General features: G+C 38.1%; 1 protein-coding gene across 3 annotated transcripts in view; it reads left to right on the plus strand.

The window, feature by feature from the left end:
- The first annotated feature begins 2238 nt into the window (after positions 1 to 2238).
- LOC135467828 (rhotekin-like) overlaps positions 2239 to 20262 on the plus strand; it is a 47222-nt gene continuing 29198 nt past the window's right edge. The window contains exon 1 of one of the 3 annotated variants that reach the window (XM_064745708.1): positions 2239 to 3146. In XM_064745708.1, coding sequence (XP_064601778.1) covers positions 3066 to 3146 — 81 coding nt within the window. In that variant the 5' untranslated portion in view covers positions 2239 to 3065. Of the gene's footprint in view, positions 3147 to 19539; positions 19764 to 20262 lie in introns of those variants that run through there. The other 2 variants (XM_064745712.1, XM_064745707.1) reach the window with 2 other exon arrangements.

A 20262-nucleotide genomic window follows, 5' to 3' on the forward strand; every position in this document is an offset into this window, starting at 1 on the left:
GCAGAATGAAATAAAAACCTCTATGTGGGCAATATTGTATTCATTTAAGGGCATCCTACTCACAAAAATACTTGTACTCAAGAAAATGAAACTTTGCACCCTAGTGGTACAATGTACATCCAAGATCAGTGGGTGTGGCAGTGAGCTACATGTACATATAGAGTGATATTTGGAGCAGATTACAAATGTATATGAATTTGATTAGGAAACTAATCAGTACTAAATATATATTCATGATTGCCATTTTTTTTTTTTGACAGTGGAAAGGCTTAAGTTATTTGGTGTTAATTCTAACTTCTTTGTTCAGTTTCAGTTATGTGTGGTGGGACTGATCAAGGAGTACATGCCCTCATTGCCTACTTAAATAAAGGTTTCATTCGTTCATCAGTGTATAGTTCGTAGGGGAGTAAAGGCCAGCTAGGAAATTGATAGTGGTTATATCTGCTAATCTTTATACTGAAACATTCACCCTTCTTTTGTTATAAGCTGGTATGACCAGTATAAATTATCACGCACCTGCGACAGTGTTAAGAGCATATAGATTTTCGGTGAGAAAAACAGAGAAGTTTGTGTTTTTGATCAAGGTGACATGTATCAATATTTAGTAGGTTAATTCCCTGTACACTTGTAAGGAAGTGTGAGGATCTATATGTGTACATGATGTACGTGAACATGTGTTCATTTGCATTGTCATACCATGGTATGTGTACCTGTGCTGTGAAAGCTTTGATCACCAAATATAAAGTACCAGTGGTAATCACTATGGAAGTTAAAAAGTGGTTGGAGGTCAGTATAATGCCTATTAGTTGTGGTTAGTGTTACAGAGGTTAGAAATTGGTTAGTGAAAAAGTTGGAAATTGGTTTCAGGCACTCTTCAGTGAGTCTTAAGTTCTTTGGGTGAGATACATGCATGTAAAGGGTATCAGTTGAGATAAATTTGCTAAACACTGGTATGATACATGAATGGATATATATATATATATATATCTGGTTCTTGTTAAGGTATTTAATTTTAAATTGTAAGGAAAATTTTATGTTTGGACTTGTTCAGGGTATGTTGCCTACTTGTAGTACCCTGTCAAATTCTCTTTTGAGTGTTTGGGCTTTTCAAAAACAAGGTTTGAAGTGGGGAAATTTCCAGTAAATGCTGAAAAATATATGTGTTTGATTATGATGTCTGGCCATCCACCTAAATATGAAAATTTAAGAAGCCTTGAAAAATGATATTTTATGGTGATAAGTTCTATGAATTTAAAAATGCTACATGTATTGCTGACTATGTCATAAGGATAACGTGAAAGTTTGCTTTGGACGGTTTGTTGGGTACGCTTATTAGTGTCATTAACAATTTTCGTACTAAAGGTCTTGCAAGCATGTATTTATACATATTTCACTGGTATTGTAAGCTGTGTAGGTTTAGAATTTAGCATTATGGATTGTCAAGTAAATTGACAAGGAAATGTGGTAAAGTTGTATATGAGCTTATTTCAAAACAAAATATTTACAGTGGGCATATTTACAGTGCGAGGCATTCTAAGGAGTAAATATTACAGTTGTAATGTGCATAGCTATCCTCCAGTGTTATTGGCAGTGACTCACTCTGCCTTGCTTGTAGAGTAAATTAACAGATATTACTTTCACAGGTAAACATCAGTGAGTTTGTACTCTACATTGGATGTCAGTGTTCACAAAACGTTGATTCATCAGAAAAAGCTTTGCCAAGCACTCGGTTAAAACTATCTAAAGCCAAAAATCACTAGGATTATATGTCAAGGAAATTTGCCCTTAAGAAGGATTTCTGTTAAGATTGACTTTTTTTTTAATAGTGGGAGAAATGTAAGGAGAGTGTGAGACTTGGCCTGTGAGCAGGAGTCTGGATATTGATTTTGGGGAAGTCCCAGTGCTTTGCTCAGCTGTATTTAACAGAAGTCCAATCTGTCTGGCTGTTGAAGTCTCTAGGGAGGGGATTAGACAGAGTAGCCTGGCTGTTCCCTTAGCCTCCTACTGCACTGGGTAAATGTATTACTACATGGCTGAAGGTTTGCCCCAGTCACCTCCCATTGACACAGTGGACAGCTTCAGTGGAGCTTGGCAGCTCTTGTCACATAGGCCTATTATCACAGTAGTGGCTGTGGAGAGGAGTAGATTTCAGCAGCCCTCTGACTAGAAAGTGGATACTTCCTTATGGTTAGAGAGAGCATGGTCAGGAGCCAGCCACCCTTTATCCTTAGTACTGCACTGCCTGGTACTCACTGATTCCAGAGCTCATTAATGACTGCTGGCTGAGGCATATGTAAGGAGTGGCGGAACTTAGGCCAGGCTGTGCATAGAGGACTTCACCACTGCTGAGGGTGATTTTGTGCCAAACCCCCTCAAAGAACCCCAGCTGATCATTTCCCAAGAGGGTCCTGTCCCCCCTCCTGACTCTTGTATGGGGCCAATAATTTGAGCTGATATTTTCTAGCTTCTGTTTTTAAACAGAGGCTGGTGGGCAGAGATTTAGCTACAGCTTTATCCTCTCAGGCAGTCATTATCCTGTTCAACCCAGAAAGCTTGTCATTCTGCAGTGTTTCATGTATGTCTTGGTTTTTGGATCTAGGTACATGCACATAGATTTATGCCAACCGGATCTTCCGATATTTACGTCTGTGGATAATTCATTCCTTGTCACCCAATCCAAAGGTGGGGAAAGCTTATCCTGGTGTATGCTTAATTTTCTGTGTTTTGTGTGTGTGTTTCGCTGGTGGATTCAGTTGTAATACATAATCTGAGGCGATTGTTGTGCTGATGGTGACCACGTCTGTTAATCAAGGAATATCATCAGCCTTCAGATCATGTGTGTGTGTTCATGCAAGAATTGACCACAACTGACCAGCCACTATTCAGTGCCTGGGCATTCTTCAGGGAGCGGTGGACCAAGCTTTGCTTGAATTAGTTCTTAACCCTGGTTCCGATATTCTCTGGCAACCCTGACATGCACAGTATAGCTTTGCCCAGATGAAATTTCTGGTTCAAACAGCTCTGGAGTCCCCTTTGACAGTATTACGTTTCTCAGCTCTCTACATATGAAAGGCAAAGGGGAGACGAGAACAATGACTGGCATCAGTGATGACAACATGATATTAAAGAGCCTGGCTGGCACAAAGGTAATGTATGACTAATACTATGGCTGTTCAGCACCATTGTCCTCTTGTTGGCTCTAACAGCCTCCGTTGTCAACCAGTGTCCTTGTAAAGCCTGTTCTGCCTGCGTCAATGCTGCTGACGAACCTGGGCTCGCCTCCATGCTTGATATTAATGCAGCAGCAAGCCTGCCCTACTATGGTGACTTCCATTATGTTTGATGTGTGATAAATTATGGTTACTCTGATACAGACCTTTGAATTTACTTTGATTCTTCATAAACTGTTGTCATGTGTATACATCTTAATGTCCACAATCAGTTTAAACACAGATGTGGATATTGACAGTTGGGGTAAATATTGCACAAAGCTTTTTAAAGCCAACAGCTGTGATCTGGTTTGTTCTGGTTGTTCATGCTCATATCGTGAACAAGCAAGATATGTTAAAACTTGACGTGTGGCATGCTATTATGCATTCATTCAAGCACCAAAATAAATTATCAGTTATTTTGAAACTGGGCCTTTAATTTGTACAGAAACACTGACCTTAAATACAAATATCATATTTGAGACTCAGCGGTGAAAATCATCCACATTACCCTGTTAATATATACTCATGTATACTCTTATATGAAAGTGTTATGTGTTTTCTTTTTATTTCATTATTAATCAGACTTCCTTGGTCTTTCCCAACACAAAAGTGCATTTTTGTGGGCAAATAAATGTCACAGAATATTATTTTTGGTGTTGAAATCTACATTTTTCCAGTAGGGCATAATCTTACCAAACAAACAAACCTTAAAGCATATGTCTATTATAAGTCAAACTTTTACAATCAGAAAAAATGAGCGAGTTAATCATGGACGAAATTGATGGTCATTTGGGGTATATCTACATCTGCATCTGCGACAGGCATTACCCTAGTTCCTTACAGTCCCTCATGAAGTTAGTATAGGTCACGTACTGTACATATAGTATACTGGTGTATGTATAGATCTGTATACATATACATGTGTATAACTCCAGTTGGGATTATATAGCTCTAGATATTCTTGAGTACGATGTCAAACACTAAATAAATATATATAGCTCTAGATGGAGTCAGTGTGGTTTTGGTTTTGGGATGAGACCAGCTAATGTGGACAGCCTTTACTGTGGAAGTACATGTTTTTAATGTTAGGCGGATGGCCATGTGAGCCAGGTGGGACATCCTGTAGGAGCCATTGGCTACTCAATGGTGTGTGGCTGTGTGCTCACATCCACTTTGCTGCATTACATATTGATGTTGTTGACATCTGGCTGTGGAGATGCAAAGCTCAGATATTGCCTTTTATCATTTGACCAAATCTCAGGGTTTTTGGCACACAGACTGAAACATTGTATGGTTTGTTACATGGACATGTATACTAGCAATTTTATGGATAAAGTGGTGTATTTTACAAAATATCCTAGTCATGTATGACACCCTGCCTGTAGTGAAAGGAAAAATGGCTATTGAATGTTTATGTTGCAACAAAGAGAAAAACTGAGTTTTTACCTACATGTAAGTTTTGATATGTGTAAATAGTGCACTTTCAAAAGCACGTAAAGGCATTAAATAGATACTTTTGATGTCAGTACGTATGTTATTATGATAAGAATTTAATAAAACTTCATGGAAAACTCTTAAATGACGCTACGCGCTGAATGAATCCATGAGAATGAAACAAACTGTTTCACTTCGAAAATGCTAAATTTTAGGTGAAATACAGCACATATAGTTCTGGTAAACCACAGTAAGTGATTGGATGTGATTTTTATTTGTCTATTGGTGAGAAAAAAATGTGAAGAAATTGCCTGAAGTAGTTCCACTGAAGTACGATGTGCCGGGGTGCCTTACAAAATAGACTGTGCTGTGGTCAAATATTAGCTTTGTTTCGTGATGTTTACTTCATTGTATTGTTGGGATTTATACATGTATGTTATGCATTGAGCAAAAATTTTAATGATGTTTGGAGTTGTGCTTTCATTTTCTATTCGTTTAGTTTCATATCATAAAAGGTTATCAAATGCGCTTGCTCTTTTTTTAGGTACGAGTAATTGTCACATACTAGTTAGTACCTTGTTTGCCCTTGGTAGAGTATGTAGCGAAAAGTTTTATGTAAGGTGGCCTGCATTCATGTATTTAACAGCTCCTAATAATATTTAGGCCTACCTTACAACAATTGAGTGCCTTTTTAGTCACCAAAATGGTAAAATAAAGAATGTGGCAAGTCGTAATTCTGGGAAATCGACATGTACATATATATACTTGCAGTCCCTCTCTTGGAAAAGTAGGGAGTGCTGCACTATCGTTGAAAATTATCTGAAGCACTGCTTGACCCCTTGGGTTGTTTGATCTTCCTAATTGCGTGAATGCAAACAAACTTATTATGCAAAGTTTTTCGTGGTCCGTTGAAGAAGTTATTTGCTAAATTAATTGTGGAATGAGCTGTTAGTAGTCGTTTGCTCTATGTGATGAACATTTGGATATAATTCTGAAAAGATTGAAAAAAAGGTTGACAGGTTGTACATGTGGTTTATGTGTCTTTGCCATCTTTGTACTGTTGAGATACAACTATACAATGTAAGGACCAAAACATGTCCTTTGCTATATGTTGTCTTGATCTGTTGCCACATAAGGCAGTGGTACAAACAGTGAAGATTTTGAAGATAATGATCCGAGAGCCTCTCACCAATGCGGTCCTATGAGTTCAAGTCCAGTTCATGCTGACTTCCTCTCAGGCCGTATGTTGGAAGGTTTGCCAGCTACCTGTGTATGATCATGGGTTTCCCCCGCCCTCTGCATGGTTTCCTCCCACCATAATGCTGGTCGCCGATGTATACATGAAATATTCTTGAGTATGGCGTAAAGCACCAATCAAATTAATAAATAAATATTATTTCAATACACGTAAGTATACCTTTACACATATGATTATTAACATTTTCTTCAAGTCAAGAAAACATCTGTCTTCTAAGGTTTACTTTACACTTTCATGCTTTTTGCTCATATTTAGGTTATGATACATGTAAATCCCCTGCAGATTTTTTCCTGCCAAGCAAGCCTCTTTTAAAACATAATTGCATCTCAGTGATGAGCTATTCATAGTCTTAGTGTCTACAGGGCAACTACTTAAAACAATCATCAGGCAACCACCTGATGGCAGCCTTCCAAACAAAGATCAAAACCTCACCTACATGTATGTTATTCTCCTGTTATTCTACCAAGGCACTTCTTCCTGGGAATAAAAAGCTGGTGGTGATAGGATTTTCTTTTTGTGCCTTACTCAAGAGCACTTCACTAACATACTCAAGTTTATTAGTGAAAGGAAGGCTACCCACATTTCCAAGTAACAGAGAAATCTCAATATGCCATTCCACAGCTGGATCCAAAGCCAACAAGGACAGGATTTGAACTCAGTCTCTTGAATAGCTATTTGTGTGGGCTGCAGCAGTCTATACCTGTTGGTTAGGTATTCATGTGTACATGTATGTATATATATTTATATATGCATGCACATTTCTCCTTTGGCTGTGTGTTTCTTTCTGTTTGTATTTCACTATCTATTTGAATCAGCTAAATTTCTAAGGATAGACATGTAAATGTTGTTTTAATGATGATAAAGCCATCTTAGTTTAGAGCAGAAAAAAAACATGCAAGTGTAGTACATAATGTACATTTGTAATTAAGTATACATAGAGTTACATATGAGCATGTCCTTTATAAAGAATAATAAATTATTTGTGCCAGATGCATGTACACGCACAATAGTAACTAATATAAAGATCAGTCCACATGTATTTGCTCTACCCAAACTTTCACTGTTAGCATTTAAAATTCCATGTGGTTTTTTTTTGTTTTTTTTGATAACGTATAAAAAACAATGCTGGTGAACTGAAAACAATTAAAGTTGATACAGAGGTAATTTTACACTGATCCTAGCCAAAATAACATTATTGTAAGAACAATCCCACCATTTACTGTACATATCGCTTTTTGGTGTGCTTAGTAGCATATGGGTTAAAATCACAAGCCTCTGTTTGTTTCCTCAACTAGTATCATCACATTGGTCTGTGGATAGGAACATTTTGATTGCCATGTCAGTGTTTATTAGAGAATGTGAACCGGGAAACTCTAAACCAAAAAATGTAAGATCATCACTTGCATAAATCTGGAATGTTTACTTTCCACATTAGTTAGATTATTGGACTGCTCTGCAGCATAAAAAATTAAAAAAAAAAAACAAACAAAAAACACATTAAAGATTTAGTTTCATGAATTCATTAATTTCTCTGACTCTCTTGGGTGCTCATGCTGTGTGTCTGTCATACTATAGATTTAGTGGCATCAGAAGCAGTACGACCATGATTGTATCACTTTTCACCCCCCCCCCCCCCAAAAAGGGAGAAATAAATAAATCAAAAGTAAAGTTAAACAAATTTAATGGCCACCAACAAAATGAAGGCACTTGATGCACACACATGTGCACTGTGGACTGTTAAGCACAGAACACTACAATGGATCTATGTGAAATACAAAAATCCCATAAAACAATTTCAGGGCATTTCCAGCCATCTAGCATCCCAAAGCTTCCAGGGCCTAGATGTCCTGTGGACCTTCACCTTTTTTGCTGGGATAGTCAATCGATGGCTGTACCACTTTCAAATTGCTTCTGTGGCGCCTGACGTATGACGGCTATAAACTGCACAGTATCATGTTGGTGCATAGATGTTTTTGATATTTAAAATCTGATTATATGTGTATCATATCACATTAGGATAGCTATGTAGAATTTATTTTAGAAAGGAAACAACTCTGCATTGCCAAGCACTTGAGATATCTCACAACACAGAGCCAAACCAGACTGTACAAGAACTGGATTTGAGCTCACACCCATTCTATTCATGCCAGTGTTCTAACCAGGCTCTCCTCATGTCCTTCAAACAAATTCTTCCAAAAAAATTAAGGTGGCAAAATCAAAAGGATGTGGCAGAAATTTACTGCTGTCGTGATGTTTCCGTTTCTTAAGAATCCAGTGATATAAACTTCACACTGGAATCATTCTGATAGAACCCACTTTTTGTCTGTCGACTGTCTCTCCCCCCCACCCCACCCCACCCCCAACACACACACACCCACCAAAAAAAAAAAATAAATGCATCTTTTTTTTAAATTATTTTTTATGCAATCCTCCTGTCCATGTACGATATAGATGTTCAGTGAATTTGTATGTGTCTGTTTGTAGTGATGACTATATTTTATCTTACAAACCACATTTGTGCTGTTGTTTAGTGTTCTCATCAATACAATCCAAGATCAATTCTCTCTTCCCATTGTATCAACAGAAATGGGGAAACATGCCCAGGTTTGTTAGTCAGCCAGAACGCCTTCGGGTATTTCAGGATGTATTGATCACTATGGTCTGCTATACTGTACACACACACACACAGAGCATGGGGTGGGGTGGGGGGTGGGGACTTAGCCTGGCATATCTGGGACATCTTTTGTTCAGGAAAACATCACTCAATTTGTCCCAGTTCAGCTTTCCCCTCTGGCCTAATGGCATCACGCTCGGTCTCATGTTCTGATTTTGCACAAATGATATTTTGTACAGGCTGGTATTGTTGTGATCTCTTTCTGTGATTTTGATGGTTCGATCCTCACATCAGAGGTTCATGGTGTCTGAAAGCAAAAATGGAATCATCTTTTGCTTTTACTACATGCATACAGTTACTAGGTGACGGTATTCTATGATACATACTCAAGTTTATTAGTGAAAGCTTAGTATGGAGGGAGCCTATGGCTCAGTGGTAAGATATGCAACTATAAACTGCTGGTGCTCAAGGTGAGGGTTCTGTTCCAGTGTTGGTTAGGGAATTCCAAGCCTCATCTGCTCCTATTGTTCATGGCCCCTGCATTAACATGTAAGTGACAGTAAGGGGCCTTTTACTCAGTCTCACATGTATTGGAAGTTCAGAATTATTAGTAATAATAATAAAAAAAAATTGCAGGAGTTAAATCATATACATGTATTTATTTTCAGTTTTGCCCTTTATGTGGTCTGTTAACCATTGCGCTGATTTTGCTGATCTCGGTGTATTTGAAGAACATGTGTTTTTGTGTAGGTGAGCTGTATTTATATGTTGCACCCGAAGGACGTATCACTGCATTGCATTTTTAATGCAGGATAAAATTATAACTTTCAGAGATGTACTTTGCTGCTTTAAGCAATATCAGATGAAGCCATTACATGTTTGATCATCAGGAATCAATGATGTCATGACCTTATTTCTGCTTCTGTTTGTGTACGCAAGCTTACGGGCACATTATAAATACTTGTGTAAAGAGTGTAACAACAGCTGTTTCTGAAGCTGACTGTTATATCACAAACATATATATGGAAACAGGCTATGATGTACGAGCAGACAGGAAACCACTGATGTGGCCCTTCACCCTGTTCTTGTCCCCCTAGCCAGCATATCCTGCCAGTTCATTATGAGGGCCTGTTGTAATTGGTGTAACACTGGGTCTGGTCCGCCCTCTCAGATTGCCTCTTATTAGTCTAGCACCCAAGGGGATTATAAAGGTCAAAGAGCATAATCACATGTTCTGTGTGTGACATGTGCAAGTCTGTGTATGTATTCATATGTGTACATGAATATTATATGAACCTGCACACAACTGAAGCTCTTTAGAGCCAAATAAATGCTGATTCATGAAATACTGATTAATGAACTATTTTTAAAAAAAGCTGCAGTTGAGCCTTGTTTTGATGTGAAAAATAGCTGTGAATGAATGTGTTTTTGAAAGATTGTATAAGGAAACAAATGTATGTATGAAGAATGCAATCCAGCTGTTTCCGTAATAGAATACAGACCTACAAGTGAAATATTTTCAAAATATCATCAACCCTACAGTTGACCGTATGGATGATCGGCCTAATAAGAACATGTATGCAAGAGTAGATAAGGTTCATGTTAATACCATGCGTACCCTCTCGCATGGCATTTGATAATTGCCAAAAGTATGCATGGATTAGAGCTAAAGTGGTCATATCAATGATAGTATAGTACATTATTTTAGGAACTGTTTTTACAAATGGAAAGCCATAAACCTCACTGGCATATGGCAAACATCATTAAATGCCACAAATGTACATGTATACATGGTACATGTATAAATAAAACTTATGAAAAATTCCATTATTATTGTGTTTACCTTCATATTTGATATCCACTGAACTAGCTGGTGACATTTATATAGATTTAAGCTCATTTGGGCACTGGGTATATCTTGAAACCCACAGTGTACATGTATATGTAATGTAACAGAGTGATATATAAGTGCCGTCTATTTCTTGGCTGGAGGGAAATTCCCTTTAGTCTAGTAGTCAAAGCGTGGGCTCCAAACCCAGAGGTCGTTGGTTCAAATCCCTAGCTGTTAGGCCATCACAGTAAGTCAACTAATGTTGACTTTTTTAAGATATGTAAACAAGCGCATGTGTATGTTGATGATGATTTTGAAAACGAGCTCTCTTTTATGAAATAAATTTGATGTTCACTCTCATGTACATCATACATATACGTCATGATAACCTTAAATAGACTGATGAGTAAAGACGAGCTATTTTTCAGCTCACTATCTACCTTCAGGCTTTTGGGCTACATGCACTTATAACAGGAGTGTTAATGTAAAAGAAACCTTAAATGTGAAGTAAGGGTCATCATACAGACAACTGAAAACTATGCTTAAAAGTTTTCAGACTTTTTATAAGTGTTGAAAGGCATTCAAATATTTGAATACTATGGTGGGCTTTATGAGCCATACTGACAGTATCTAGAAACATCACCTTCTTTCCCCTCATGTCCACCAGAAGGATTGAATTTTTGGGGACTTTATTTCAGTAATCTTTTACTTCTGGGTAGAAAGAGTTTTTCTAACATTCAGTGTGATTAGACTTCGAAAAACTTCCTGTGACAACAGTCATTGAACTCTAGTAATATGGTCCATAAAACCTACCTTAGAATTCAAATGTTTGAACGCCTTTAACTCTTATCACAAAAATCTAAAAAAATAAAGTATATGTTTTCCATATAGACAGTGCAGTTGCATGGCTGTTTTTTTATACCATCAATAAAACTGAACTCTGTGGTAAATAAGATATATGTATGCTTTTTATTATTGATAGATAATTAATATAAGTAGATAAATGGGAGAAGCTTTCTTAGAAATACATTCAGGGGAGGTAATTCTTCACACCATAAGTTTGAAGGGAAATAACCTTTTGATATAAGGAGACAAAAACATGACAAAAAAAAACCATTCAGTACATGAATAATGAAAGTCAACATATATACCTGTGTTTATGAAGTCTTTTCAACAAATAGTTGATTTCAGTATAGTCCTGCATTTGGTATATGACATGCAAGCATGCAGTATGTTTCATGTAAACTATCCCCTCTTTGCAGATGTAAAAATATGTGTCTTTCAATAATAAAGTACAGGAGTACTTAAGTCTTCATCAATCTGATAATACTGGACAGGATTTTCTGTATCTCGCAAGAATGAAACTCTTTGAAGAAGTTAAAAATCTAAACAGATTGTTGCCTATGACGTCAAGGAAGCTAAAGCTTAAACAGATGGGCGATTCTGTGACCTAAGTGCACGTGTACACATTGACGTTAGAGCAGGGCTCCATAACAGTGTGTGGGTGAGTGCGGAAATACAGAATGAGTCATAGTTGAATATATCAGTGATTAATCCATTTTTTGTGGAACTGGCAACAGCTGGTAGATTGTAACGTGTTCTTCCCATTACTGCTTCAAGGATATGTTTGAGTGGTGAAATATCTAGGCCAGTGCACTTTGTATTGAAGACTTTCTTTCTAGATTCTCAATTTTACAATGAGATCACTTTCATTTTTATTTTACATCTACAGATAACTGAAAATGCATACATGTCAAGCACTGGCTCTGAAAGCTTAATAAATGTTAAAATTTCTTTATAGAAATTTATATCTGGAAGTTGACATTATAAACCTTGGGTATAAATAGCATTTTGTACTGGGGAAAACACACTAGGAAGCCAGGAGACACACTTTAACATGTGACAATTATCATTGTACATTGACTACAAGAATTTTCAAAACTTGGAGCTTGTATGCTTTTACCAAATTACAAAATATTGTGTCCACATTGTATGTTTTTGTGAATTTTGATTTGAAAGTAAGAGAGAATGAATGAATGAATGAATGATTATGGTTTGATGCCACATCAGCAATATTTCAGCCATATCGTGGTGAGAGAGAATTAATGTAATGTCCGCCTGTGTGTGTGTGTGTGTATATATGGGCGAACAGCAATTGTCAAAGGAGACAAGCGACAGAGCATGGTGTACCTGTACAATTAGCAGAAGCTGATTCATGTATAAATTTTGATTTGAAAGTAAGAGAGAATGAATGTAATGTCCACCTGTGTGTGTGTGTGTGTGTGTGTGTGTGTGTGTATGGGGGAACAGCAATTGTCAAAGGAGACAAGCGACAGAGCATGGTGTACCGGTACAATTAGCAGAAGCTAATTCATTTATTTTGATTTGAAAGTAAGAGAGAATGAATGTTATGTCCACCTGTGTGTGTGTGTGTATGGGGGAACAGCAATTGTCAAAGGAGACAAGCGACAGAGCATGGTGTACCTGTACAATTAGCAGAAGCTAATTCATTTATTTTGATTTGAAAGTAAGAGAGAATGAATGTTATGTCCACCTGTGTGTGTGTGTGTATGGGCGAACAGCAATTGTCAAAGGAGACAAGCGACAGAGCATGGTGTACCTGTACAATTAGCAGAAGCTGATTCATTTATTTTGATTTGAAAGTAAGAGAGAATGAATGTAATGTCCACATGTGTGTGTGTGTGTATGGGCGAACAGCAATTGTCAAAGGAGACAAGCGACAGAGCATGGTGTACCTGTACAATTAGCAGAAGCTGATTCATTTATTTTGGTTTGAAAGTAAGAGAGAATGAATGTAATGTCCACCTGTGTGTGTGTGTGTGTGTGTGTGTGTGTGTGTGTGTGTGTGTATGGGGGAACAGCAATTGTCAAAGGAGACAAGCGACAGAGCATTGTGTACCTGTACAATTAGCAGAAGCTGATTCATTTATTTTGATTTGAAAGTAAGAGAGAATGAATGTAATGTCCACATGTGTGTGTGTGTGTATGGGGGAACAGCAATTGTCAAAGGAGACAAGCGACAGAGCATGGTGTACCTGTACAATTAGCAGAAGCTGATTCATTTATTTTGATTTGAAAGTAAGAGAGAATGAATGTAATGTCCACCTGTGTGTGTGTGTGTGTGTGTGTGTATGGGGGAACAGCAATTGTCAAAGGAGACAAGCGACAGAGCATGGTGTACCTGTACAATTAGCAGAAGCTGATTCATTTATTTTGATTTGAAAGTAAGAGAGAATGAATGTAATGTCCACATGTGTGTGTGTGTGTGTGTGTGTGTGTGTGTGTGTATGGGGGAACAGCAATTGTCAAAGGAGACAAGCGACAGAGCATGGTGTACCTGTACAATTAGCAGAAGCTGATTCATTTATTTTGATTTGAAAGTAAGAGAGAATGAATGTAATGTCCACATGTGTGTGTGTGTGTGTGTGTGTGTGTGTGTGTGTATGGGGGAACAGCAATTGTCAAAGGAGACAAGCGACAGAGCATTGTGTACCTGTACAATTAGCAGAAGCTGATTCATTTATTTTGATTTGAAAGTAAGAGAGAATGAATGTAATGTCCACATGTGTGTGTGTGTGTGTGTGTGTGTATGGGGGAACAGCAATTGTCAAAGGAGACAAGCGACAGAGCATGGTGTACCTGTACAATTAGCAGAAGCTGATTCATTTATTTTGATTTGAAAGTAAGAGAGAATGAATGTAATGTCCACATGTGTGTGTGTGTGTGTGTGTGTGTATGGGGGAACAGCAATTGTCAAAGGAGACAAGCGACAGAGCATGGTGTACCTGTACAATTAGCAGAAGCTGATTCATTTATTTTGATTTGAAAGTAAGAGAGAATGAATGTAATGTCCACATGTGTGTGTGTGTGTATGGGGGAACAGCAATTGTCAAAGGAGACGAGCGACAGAGCATGGTGTACCTGTACAATTAGCAGAAGCTGATTCATGTATAAATTTTGATTTGAAAGTAAGAGAGAATGAATGTAATGTCCATTTGTGTGTGTGTGTGTGTGTGTGTGTGTGTGTGTGTGTGTATGGGGGAACAGCAATTGTCAAAGGAGACAAGCGACAGAGCATTGTGTACCTGTACAGTTAGCGGAAGCTGATTCATTTATAAAGGCTGATATCTGAGGTAGGGTATTCGGGGCAACTGGGACAGGTGCTGTGTTTGTGTAGTGATGTCATTGTAAACAGGTGGGGGTTATCCTTAAAGGATATTCGTCACTCATGTCAAACAAAAGATTTCCCTAGGGCCTTTCCGCAAGAGCGCAAGGAGATGTTCTGTACAGGGTGTCTGGCTTAGGCTGAAAAATTCTTTGTTGCCAGTAATCCAACCCTATCAGAAGAAAGCTTTCAGATTTTGTAAATATGTCTTCATACTGTAGTAGATTTTTTTGCTTATGCTGATTTCATCTCCTATGCGGGAAGGTCTGGCAGCAACCTGCAGATGGTTGTGGGGTTTTCCCCGGCTCTGCCCAGTTTCCTACCACCATAATGAATAAATGAAATATTCTTCAGTATGGCGTAAAAAACAACAACCTAACAAATCAAACAAGTATATACCTTTGTACATACATGTACATGTGCATGCGCTCTCCAAGGACAGCTAAGTACACGTAGTTCCAGGTAATAAGATACTTATTAGGGTTCATAATGTCCATCAACAACCAGATATAAACCTATATACCTTGGAATATTGTGTTGGATTTGTGTGGCTTTTATGTCCTATCTTTGTATTTGGTCAAATTTAGTTCTTACTTGACTCTGTCAGATTCAACCGTGTGAAAACTTTGTCCAGTCTGAATAATAATGTTGATTATTGATAAGAATGTACCTATGTACATGAGCTTCAGGCTATCATGGACTTCAGACGTGGTGGTATTTGAAGGACAAGATGGCTAAAGACACCAATATTTCTAGAGACACATACACACACTCTGTAACTCAGCAAATAGTACCTTAATTTGGGACAGATATTAGTAGTGTTGAAAGTAGAATACTACATTTCTTTACCTTTTGGAAAAGTAAAGATATGAGTGTGTTGTTCATTAGATGGTCTAACCATGTGAGAAAAACAGATGTCCCTAATTTTAGAAGAAGTAGGGTACATCTAGCAAGTCAAATGTCACTGTTGGATATAAACATTGCAAGTAAACCTTGAGACTTTCCTGTCTACTCTGTACATGTACATACATCTACAGAGACTACATTGTATATATGGTTAGCAAAGACCTGGTATACCTGTACATGAAAGCATGACCTTGATAAATACATGTACATCCATTCCTGATTTATGTTCAGAAATAAATTCACAGATTGCTGATTTAACAAATTAATTTAATTCTGAATCATGTTGTAATCAGAAACATTTTTTTTAAAATACCTTTGGTTCAGGTGTAGTGTATGCAAATATGAATTTTTTCCTGTCAAAACAGTGTGAACATTGTAAAAAAAATACATTTATTTCTAGCACTGTAGGAAATGCTCAGTGGTATGTACTGGACAGGTCACAAAATTTTACAACAAAATACTACTTTACCTACATCTATGTATATATTGTTCACCTACATGTACATGTAACCTGTTAAACCAGACTTATTACTGATGACATCATAATAATTGGAACGTTGAACCATATGCTCGAAGAGATAGTCTATCTTAGCTCACCTGTGTGGCTCATTTTAATTAGTTTACCTGACAGGGCCCTTAGTTCTATATATAAACAGGTGAGGTAGCCATGTGTTCGCTAGGTGTCTGGGCAAGAGGGAGTCAGTAGCTAGGCTAACTTACAGAGAGAGAGAGCTGGAGGTTTAGGGGTAGAGAGGTTAATAGACATACTATGTGTTCCTTGTGATACACTAACAGAGCAGCCTCAGATAAAGGTTAGCTTTGGGATAACATCAGTGTGTAAGGAAGTCTTTGACTCTCTAAGCTGAAGGCCTTTGTGGGTGGTTATGTACATGCACTGAATGACCAGCGGTGAAGTCTTCTGGTTGCAGAGATTATTGGCTTGCCTTAATTGATTTCTGCCCCATTCAGTTGACCAAAAGGCAGTGTGACACTGATTTAGAGCCAATAGTCCTTGTTGTACAGGGCCAAGGAAACTGTTATAAAGTTTGCATTGTATAATGGTCCCCCCACCCCCACCCCAGTAACATACATGTAACTCTTGAGCTGGGGTGTTACATCCCCTAAGGCAATTGTTTAATACAGGCAGCCTTGGGGTACATGTACAAGCAGAGCTTACATCTCTTATTATTATATAACATGTGCTGACTTACATCTAGTAATACCTGACTTCTACATGTACTATAGTTTTCAGATTTCGTTGATCGTATGTACTGTCGTTTTCAGATTTCGTTGATCGTATGTACTGTCATTTTCAGATTTCATTAATCAAAGGTAGACACTATAGGCACCTGCACAAGTACATGTACTTGGGCTTGTGATATATATCCATCTGGACTAGTACATTCTTTCGCATGTCTTTTTTTTTGGTATTTCTGTTGGTTTGCTTTTCATGGCAAAGTGGCTGATATAAGTTTACATATTTACCAAATTGGAAAGGCCCTTTTTTAATGTGAAGTTTCAGGAACACATAATTCCCTATCAAAAGTACAGGTATAAAGTTGTGTTTTGCCATTACACAGAAAGTGTGATTCATACTTGTAAAAATGAATTAACAAGGCCACATAAAACAGTGTACATGTATGTTATCATAGTATTTTATCTTTAGTTAGCATTTTGTTGCAAAATGCCATACTGGTACTGTGGTTAGATACCTAAAGGAAAATATCAAAACATACGTGTGACTACCATGTGAAAAGAAAGGATGGATAGTATTAATGGTTCTTGGTATGTCTGTGAACTGGTTAAAGCCACATGCAATTGTGTTGTGGTACATTATGTACACGAAAACCTCACCCAGATGCAACAAGAAGGCTTCTTGCGTTGCATTGTGGCTGTGTGATGATTTGTCACAGTCATTTCAGTGAGAAAAAGATCAAATACTGATATCTCACATAGCTTCGTCTCAACTGTGTGAAAGGTTATCAGAAACTGACACCCCTGGGTGTGAATTGCATTCTAGTCATTTTGCCTGTTAATAAAGTTTGTTAGCATCTGGGGATAATACTTAAGCTATAATTCCTTTTCTTTAGCTTTTTGCTGAGAATATTTAGCTGGAGTTATAGTGTATGCACTTTAGCTGTATTCATCATCTTGAGGGGCCAGGCACTATGCAAAGAATTTTAAGTGAGACACCAGATTTTGCACCCATATGGCAAACCTGTGAAAGCCCCACATGGCAGTAGGGATATATTGGTTAACCATCCTTTCTGTGATATACTGTTATTTCTTTCCAACACAAACACAGCTGGTGCAAAATCCCTATTTAGTCTTCTGTCATTTGAGTTTACTGTCCAGTGTAAACTGGGCCTCCAAGGTGTTACAGAACGAGTTCAATATGGAGGGAATAGATTAAGATATGAGACCATACGTTATAGGAGATCCATTGAGAATCAGTAAGGAGGTCAGAGGGAGTGTTGACACAGGCTGTAATGTTATATACTCAAAGAGAGAGGCTGTAATGTTATATAGTAAAGAAAGAGGGGCGTTTGCTTTAATCTCAAGCCTTTGTTAACTCACTTGTTATAGTTCGTTTTCTCAAGGCTTCTGATGATGATAAACTTTGCAAATATTATCGAGACAGGAATGGAGGTTTTGGAGGATATAATTGCTTACTAGTATATTTTGTTATATCTGGCTTCAGCTGTAGTCCATTTTCTAAAGGCTTGTTATGATGATAAACCTTCCAAATAATTTCAAGACAGGAATAAGGTTTTTGGAGAATACAGTTACTTACATATATTTTTTGAAGAGAGATTTATGCCATTTCAGTATTTTGGAAAGCCTGAGTGGATAAGATAAAGGACTAGCTGTTTTTCTGGACCACTCCTGGCCTAGTTTGATATTAGCTGGCTGTGCAGATTGTTTCTATCAGTAAGCCACAGGCAACTTAATTGCTCATTGCTTGCCCCACACTGGTGATTGCAGTTAAATGATTCATACACCTGTGTGTGGGTATTATTAGAGCCACATAGTAGCCTCTAATGTTACAGCAGTTTGAGGTTATATCAAGACTTTCTTTTTTCTTTTTTTTGTGAATTAAGCTATGGGCTAAAAAGTGAATGTCAATCAGATATTATGTGATAGTACCTATTGTGCAGACGTATCTCTGGTGATAGTCCCATGTGTACATGTAGATAATGAGAGATAGGCACACACAGCTTGGGACACACAGCCTATCCTGAAAGCAAGCTAAGGTACAAAGCCAGGCACAGGACAAAATCAATTCCTGCTTGTACATGTAAAACCTCTCTTTGTCTCAGGCCTGCCATGGGCCGGTAGGAAGTAAATCAGGCACATTTTTGCCCTCTTACCTGGTCTGTTTTTGTGAGCTGGGCTACATGTAGGAAGCTATCTAGAAAGGGGATCTAGGGGATAGGAAATACTGAGGATGCCTCCCCATTGAGAGCATTGGCTACTACACCTGTGTCCCATAGATCAGATGGGGGGAAAACTGCCCTTGCTTTACTGTATAGGCCAATAGCCTGGCCTCAACAGCTGGTAAGCTGAGCATCACAGCCAGTAGACAGACTTGGCAGCTTTTTAATCACCTTGGACTCCTTTGCTTATACCCCTTGTGGATTGGCCTAAATGAGAAGGGAGTCTACTACTACATGTATATGTACTACTGGAGGATACAGCTTTACCCATTTCTTACTGGGCGCTCTTGTATTCTGCTGGGTCCAGAAATTCAGGGGCTCTGCATTTGTTCCGAGAATTCTTCTTCTTTAAACATCCTGATTGTGTTAAAGAGTACAGGCCAGTGATAACAGTCAGACCTTATACAGCACAGGTTGGACAGGACTTCATACATGTAAACTACATGTAGGAACTGGACCAGCTTTTTCCACAGAGAAACAGTCCAGGAGGTCTTCCCCAAGAGAAATCAAGCTGCAGAAATAATTTGGTGGAAGTGGGCTGTTTTTCTCTCTCTCTCTCTCTCTCTTTCTCAGGGAAGTTAATTTGATATGTTGTATGGTGCATCTAGGATAGCTCGGCTACATGTGCATGTAACAACAAGTGAAGCAGGCGTAACTTTGCGCTTTTTCCCATGCCAGGCTGCCTGTGTGCGGGATTCTGGAAAGGGTTACAGTACAAGGGTTCTTAGCCCATTCACCTATATTTCCCTTACACTGTCAGACCTTAGCCCTTGTGTCTGGTGACCACATGTAAACATGGCGGTGGATTTAGAGACCAAATCTACCCCAATCATTCTGGAGGACATGAGTGTGTTTTACTACCGTCAGCTGGCTACTAGTCTACAGGTAGGTTCACCACAGTGTACATGTGTAGTTAACAATCACTTACTGTATTGTAATGTGGAGGCTCATGCCAAGTAATACTAATGGTATGATTCATGTACTGTTTGGTGAGGATAAGAATGGGGTAGGGTTTGCAAGGTTTATCTTGATGTTTAGTGACTTAAGAAAATTTTGTGTCATTTGATTTGTGTGTCGCTTCTTCCTCCTAACAGAACAGATGTTGTATAGATACTGCCCTCTTCCATGTAATTTACACTCTGCATGTCTAGTACTATACATGGATTTGGTGTAATCATAGAACCATTGGTACCACATGTATTTGCATATCAGTTTCTTCTGGTTCGTGCACTGTATTCAGGATATTAACACTATGATTTAGTGGTCGAATCTGGTTATTACAGATATATAGGTGATGATGCATAAACATTTCCCAGTCTGGAGAGGAATGAATCCTTTATAAACTTGTGCAACAGATTAAATTTTTTCTGTGGGTTATGCCTGT

The sequence above is a fragment of the Liolophura sinensis genome, chromosome 6 (genome assembly GCF_032854445.1).
Source record: "Liolophura sinensis isolate JHLJ2023 chromosome 6, CUHK_Ljap_v2, whole genome shotgun sequence".
Lineage (NCBI taxonomy): Eukaryota > Metazoa > Mollusca > Polyplacophora > Chitonida > Chitonidae > Liolophura > Liolophura sinensis.